This window comes from Doryrhamphus excisus, chromosome 3, assembly GCF_030265055.1.
Source record: "Doryrhamphus excisus isolate RoL2022-K1 chromosome 3, RoL_Dexc_1.0, whole genome shotgun sequence".
In the NCBI taxonomy this organism is placed as follows: domain Eukaryota; kingdom Metazoa; phylum Chordata; class Actinopteri; order Syngnathiformes; family Syngnathidae; genus Doryrhamphus; species Doryrhamphus excisus.
The window spans coordinates 16579994-16585835 of NC_080468.1; the positions used below are offsets into that span (position 1 = coordinate 16579994).

Genomic DNA, 5842 nt, shown 5'->3' on the forward strand with positions numbered 1-5842 from the left:
CGCCTGCTTTGGTGCTCAGCAGGTGTCATCAATGGCGTTGATTGCTGAGGAGCATTTAAGCAGCGGCAGCGGCGTCCTTCACTCTCTCTTCCGTCCACCGTCTTGGTCCTACTGCCGAGCTGCTCGGGTTTCAATCATGGGGCCCGGCCTGTCTGCGAGGTGACTTAGTCATTCGGTTTTTAGTCATTGAAGGACCTTAAGACTTGTATGTAAATGTCTTTGTGTCCTTCAGGTTTTCCTGGCTGTGCTTGCTGATGATTAGCGGCGTCGCTAGCCTTCCCGTGCAACCACCTGGTGAGTGGCCATCTTGTCTTGTTGCTTCTGTCATTTCAGTAAGACGTGTTGATCAGGTTGTGGTTTTTGTGATCTCAGACTCGGGTGCTGGATCTGCCGCTCTTCAAGATCTGCGTCCTCCCCTGATGTCCCTTCAGCGTCAACTCTCCAGCTACCCTGCAGTAGATGTCCAACCCGCTAACCCTCCTGCTGCCGGCGTGGCCTCCAGTGACCGCAGCAAGGCCGTGACCCGTGTTGACACCAGCAAGAGGTCAAGTGGTTCTGTGGTCCCGCTTGCTGCGTCGGGTGCAAGCTTGCCTCCCTTTTGGGACACGCACAATCCTCCCAGCTACCAACCCTCAACCGCTGCTAGTCTACAAGTGATTCCTGTCACCAGGGAGAAAAAACCGGCAGCTAATCGAGGTGACAACCCCTCCCCAGTGTGGTCTGGCTTTGATCCGCGTTCCGGCTACAAACATCTAATCTCTGGTGTGAAGGACAATGGGCATTCTGGGCAGCAGCAAAAATCTAATCAAGATGTTGATGTGAATCTAGGATGGTCAGGCTTCAACCCGGCTAACATGCGGCATCGATGGTCTGGCTATGACTTCTCCAGCTCCAAACCTCCAGGTGGCGTAAAAGGGGACGCTAGTGATGCGCAGCAGCAAATAACCAAACCAGACGCCCACCTGCACCCTGGATGGTCCGGCTATGGTTCCTCCTCCGGCTCCCAAACTTCAAAAGGCGACGCTGGTGATCAACAACAAATGTCTTTTGGAAGTGGTGTCAAATACCCTGGATGGTCAGGCTACGGGTCCTCCAGCTCCCAACATTCCCATAGTACAAAAGGGGATCAGAGTGGTGTGCAACAGCAGATGTCCAATCCAGATGGCCACGTTCATACTGGATGGTCAGGCTATGGCTCCAAAACTTCAAATGGTGATGCTGGTGATCAACAACAAATGTCTTTTGGAAGTGGTCACAAATACCCTGGATGGTCAGGATACGGTTCCAAACATTCCCATGGTACCAAAGATTTGGGTGATCAACAGAAACTAACCAATCCGGATGGCCACGTGCACCCTGAATGGCCAGGCTACGGCTCCAAAACTTCAGAAGGGGACGGTAGTGATCAACAACAAATGTCTTTTGGAAGTGGTCACAAATACCCTGGATGGTCAGGATACGGCTCCAAACATTCCCATGGTACCAAGGATGTGATTGATCAATGGCAGACGTCCAAGCCAGATGACCACGTGCACCCTGAATGGTCAGGATATGGCTCCTCCGGCTCCAAACATTCCCATGGTTCAAAAGATGTGGTTGCTCAATGGCAGACGTCCAAGCCAGATGACCATGTGCACCCTGAATGGCCGAGTTTTGGCTCCAAACATTCCCATGGTCCCAAAGATGTGGTTGATCAATGGCAGACGTCCAAGCCAGATGACCACGTGCACCCTGAATGGCCGAGTTATGGCTCCTCCGGCTCCAAACATTCCCATGGTCCCAAAGATGTGGTTGATCAATGGCAGACTTCCAAGCCAGATGACCACGTGCACCCTGAATGGCCGAGTTTTGGCTCCAAACATTCCCATGGTTCAAAAGATGTGGTTGATCAATGGCAGACTTCCAAGCCAGATGACCATGTGCACCCTGAATGGCCGAGTTTTGGCTCCAAACATTCCCATGGTCCCAAAGATGTGGTTGATCAATGGCAGACGTCCAAGCCAGATGACCACGTGCACCCTGAATGGCCGAGTTATGGCTCCTCCGGCTCCAAACATTCCCATGGTCCCAAAGATGTGGTTGATCAATGGCAGACTTCCAAGCCAGATGACCACGTGCACCCTGAATGGCCGAGTTTTGGCTCCAAACATTCCCATGGTTCAAAAGATGTGGTTGATCAATGGCAGACTTCCAAGCCAGATGACCATGTGCACCCTGAATGGCCGAGTTTTGGCTCCAAACATTCCCATGGTTCAAAAGATGTGGTTGATCAATGGCAGACATCCAAGCCAGATGACCACGTGCACCCTGAATGGCCAAGTTTTGGCTCCTCCGGCTCCAAACATTCCCATGGTTCAAAAGATGTGGTTGCTCAATGGCAGACATCCAAGCCAGATGACCATGTGCACCCTGAATGGCCGAGTTTTGGCTCCAAACATTCCCATGGTACCAAGGATGTGGTTGATCAATGGCAGACGTCCAAGCCTGATGACCATGTGCACCCTGAATGGCCGAGTTTTGGATCCTCCGGCTCCAAACATTCCCATGGTACCAAACATGTGGTTGATCAATGGCAGACGTCCAAGCCTGATGACCATGTGCACCCTGAATGGCCAAGTTATGGAGATTCAAAAGGGGATGCTGGTGATCACAAAGACCCTGAATGGTCAGGCTACGGATCCAAACATTCCCATGGTACAAAATGGGATCAGGGTGGTCAATGGCAGATGTCCAATCCAAATGTTTACATGTACCCTGGATGGTCAGGCTACGGCTTCTCCGGCTCCAAACATTCCCACGGTACAAAATGGGATCACGGTGATCAACAGCAGGCCTCCAATGTAGATGTGGACATGTACCGTAGATGGTCGGGCCCTGATGTTTTTGCCTTTAACTCTGGTGCCCATTGGATGCCGTCTCACCAGACCAGCTTCTATGACTATGAAGACGAAGATGATGACGACGATGAGGATGAAGATTCAACATACATCAGCCAATCCAGAAACGGCTACCAGCGTGCACGACAAGAATTCACCAGAATGCACTATTCCCAGAAGGATCTTCCACCTTTCCTTCCCATGGCTGCAGGCTACTCAAGATGGTCTCCAAAGGGCTAATGAGGTAAGACTACGTTTGATTCCCGTGTTTTGTGTATGTCCTTAACATGTCTTCTCTTCTTGCAGGAAGAACCCGTGATTCGGTTCCAGGACGACTAAGATTTAATAAAAGAACTGGACTTGATCATGACTAGTCTCTCGTGTTTGGTGCTGACTCTCATCGGTGGGGGTCAAAAGTGCATCTTTACAGGTGTTTCCTCCATGCTATGTGGGCAGGTCTGCCTGATTGGGTACTGGTCTAAGACTTAACTGCTCCCTTGAGCTTGGGTATACATCAAATTCACTTCAGTTTCATTTGACTTTTTGGTTGGTTCTGGGATGAGACTTGGCACCTCCAAGTCCGAGGCCATGGTTCTCAGTCCAGTCTCAGAAATGTGGAGTGCTCCCTCTGGGTTGGGAATGTGGTCCTGAGTCCTCTGGGTCTTCACAAATGAGGGATGGTAAGAGCGTGCGGTCGACAGATGGATCGGTGAAGACTCCCCCTGGTGAGGTGTTCCGGGCGTCTTGTCCGCGACGCCGCCGGGTGAGGCGTTCCGGGCGTCTTGTCCGCGACGCCGCCGGGTGAGGCGTTCCGGGCGTCTTGTCCGCGACGCCGCCGGGTGAGGCGTTCCGGGCGTCTTGTCCGCGACGCCGCCGGGTGAGGCGTTCCGGGCGTCTTGTCCGCGACGCCGCCGGGTGAGGCGTTCCGGGCGTCTTGTCCGCGACGCCGCCGGGTGAGGCGTTCCGGGCGTCTTGTCCGCGACGCCGCCGGGTGAGGCGTTCCGGGCATGCCCAGCTGGGAACAGGCCCTGGGGCAGACCTAGAACACCTGGGAGGGATTCTCACAGCTGGCCTGGGAACGCCTTGGTGTCCTCCCGGATAAGAGGAGGAAAATGGATGGATGGGTCAAGTGTCCTCACCCTGCCACCAATTGGCAACTTGAGCCAACGGTGCCTTCAATGCGGGCTGTGCAGGCCCGGCAGGTCGGGTATTCTAGACTACTGTCTACCAACTGCTGGTAATTTGACAAATGTCATGTCTTTGTCTGGAGACAATTGAAGCTCTGTAGCATCATGCTAATGCGGAGATGGGTTTTTGTGCTCCAGCTCATCTCGGAACATGAGCGCTAAAAGCGGCGCTGATTGCTCGAGTGGACTTGTACCCCTTCTCCGCACGGTGAAGGACCTCTTGTGGACTGCAGCTCCATCGTCTGAGCGCAAGCGGCCCACTTGTGCGGCAGCGGTGTCGCTCGTGCGACGGTCATCATTCTTCCTCTTCAGAGAGAGTAACATCGATGGCACTTGAGGTTTGGTTGACGGAGCGCAACGCGTTGCCTCTAAATGTTTTGTGTAAATGGTAATGGTGTGGCCCAGTGAGGCCGCCATTGGATCATCTTAACATCCATTGGATTGATTGGCTGTTTACCTCATAAAGGAGCCGCACAAGCATATAATTCAAAGACTTGGGCTTGGACCGGAATGGAGAATCAAAATAAAGACCTCAGAGATGCAGATGTTCACGTTGCATGACAAGTTCATTGGTGTCAGGTTGCCATGGAGAAGAAAATGTTCATTTTCCGAGTGGCTTAAGAACATCCTCTCCAGCGCTGGCATGGCTTTGCAATTTGGCTTTGTCTTGATGCAAAGCAGTCGGCGACACATGATTGCTGTCGTGTGTGATGAGCCCCCCCGCCCCTCTTACAATGATCTTGTGTCAGTGTTCGTAGGCGTCATTGGCAAAATCTAATAGCTTGTGGTGACCCATATCCACGAGCCCACATACTAAACGTTAGATAAGCACAAGTAAGCAAACATCTCCATGTTTTGATTTGTTTGAAAGTGGTGAAAATGTTCTTGTTTTGGTTGTATTTCATTGGGACATATTACATTACATTTATTGACATAAACCCTGACAGGCTGCTGTGTAGGCCGCATCTTCAAAAGCCAAAGAAAAAGCAAAAGGGGGCACTTTAAATGTAAATTAAATTATAATTAAATTTATTTATTTAATTTAATTTATTTTAATTAATATTAATATGTAATTAAATTATAATTAAATGTATTTATTTTTTTAAATTAATATTAAAATTATATAATTAAATTATAATTATAATTAAATTAAAGATGTCATTTCACACAGCAAACTATGGGCGCCCTTGTATTATGTCTAAATCATATCGACAATAAATAAATAAATGCTATTTTCTTTTACCTGTGTGGTTAGCGTGCAGGCCACACAGCTAGGAAACATGTGTTCGATTTCACCCTCAGGCATCTCTGTGGAGTTTGCATGTTCTCCCCGTGCATGCATGGGTTTTTTCCGGGTACTCCGGTTTCCTCCCACATTCCAAAAACATGCTAGGTTAATTGGCCACTCCAAATTGTGAGTGTGAATGGTTGTTTGTCTATATGTGCCCTGTGATTGGCTGGCCACCAGTCCAGGGTGTGCCCCGCCTCTCACCCCGAAGACAGCTGGGATAGGCTCCAGCACGCTCGTGAGGATAAGCAGTAGAAAATGAATGAATAGTTAGACCAGTATTAGATATACTACACTGCATTTTTATTAAATTATATATATTTTTAAATACACTTGAATACTTTTAATTATTGTCGGTGGTAAAATTTGAATTCGAACACAAAATTACATTTTAAAATAAACTATTTAAAAACTTTTCTAGAAAATATTGTTTGTGTACGTACACTTTATACGGAAGTAAAACACGGAAGTGCTGTCCCTTCTACCGACTT

The 5842-nt window shown here is 49.4% G+C and overlaps 1 protein-coding gene across 2 annotated transcripts; it reads left to right on the plus strand.

The window, feature by feature from the left end:
* Window positions 1-16: 16 nt before the first annotated feature.
* Window positions 17-3240, plus strand: LOC131125530 (filaggrin-like). Of its 2 annotated transcripts, XM_058067165.1 has the most exons (5): window positions 17-159; window positions 233-294; window positions 373-696; window positions 829-3120; window positions 3183-3240. In XM_058067165.1, the coding sequence occupies exons 1-4, from the start codon at window positions 32-34 to the stop codon at window positions 3114-3116; spliced, it is 2802 nt and encodes a 933-aa protein (XP_057923148.1). In that variant the 5' UTR covers window positions 17-31; the 3' UTR covers window positions 3117-3120; window positions 3183-3240. The 2 variants fall into 2 exon arrangements, with proteins under 2 accessions (XP_057923148.1, XP_057923146.1); XM_058067163.1 differs by having other exon boundaries at window positions 373-3120.
* Window positions 3241-5842: the final 2602 nt, after the last annotated feature.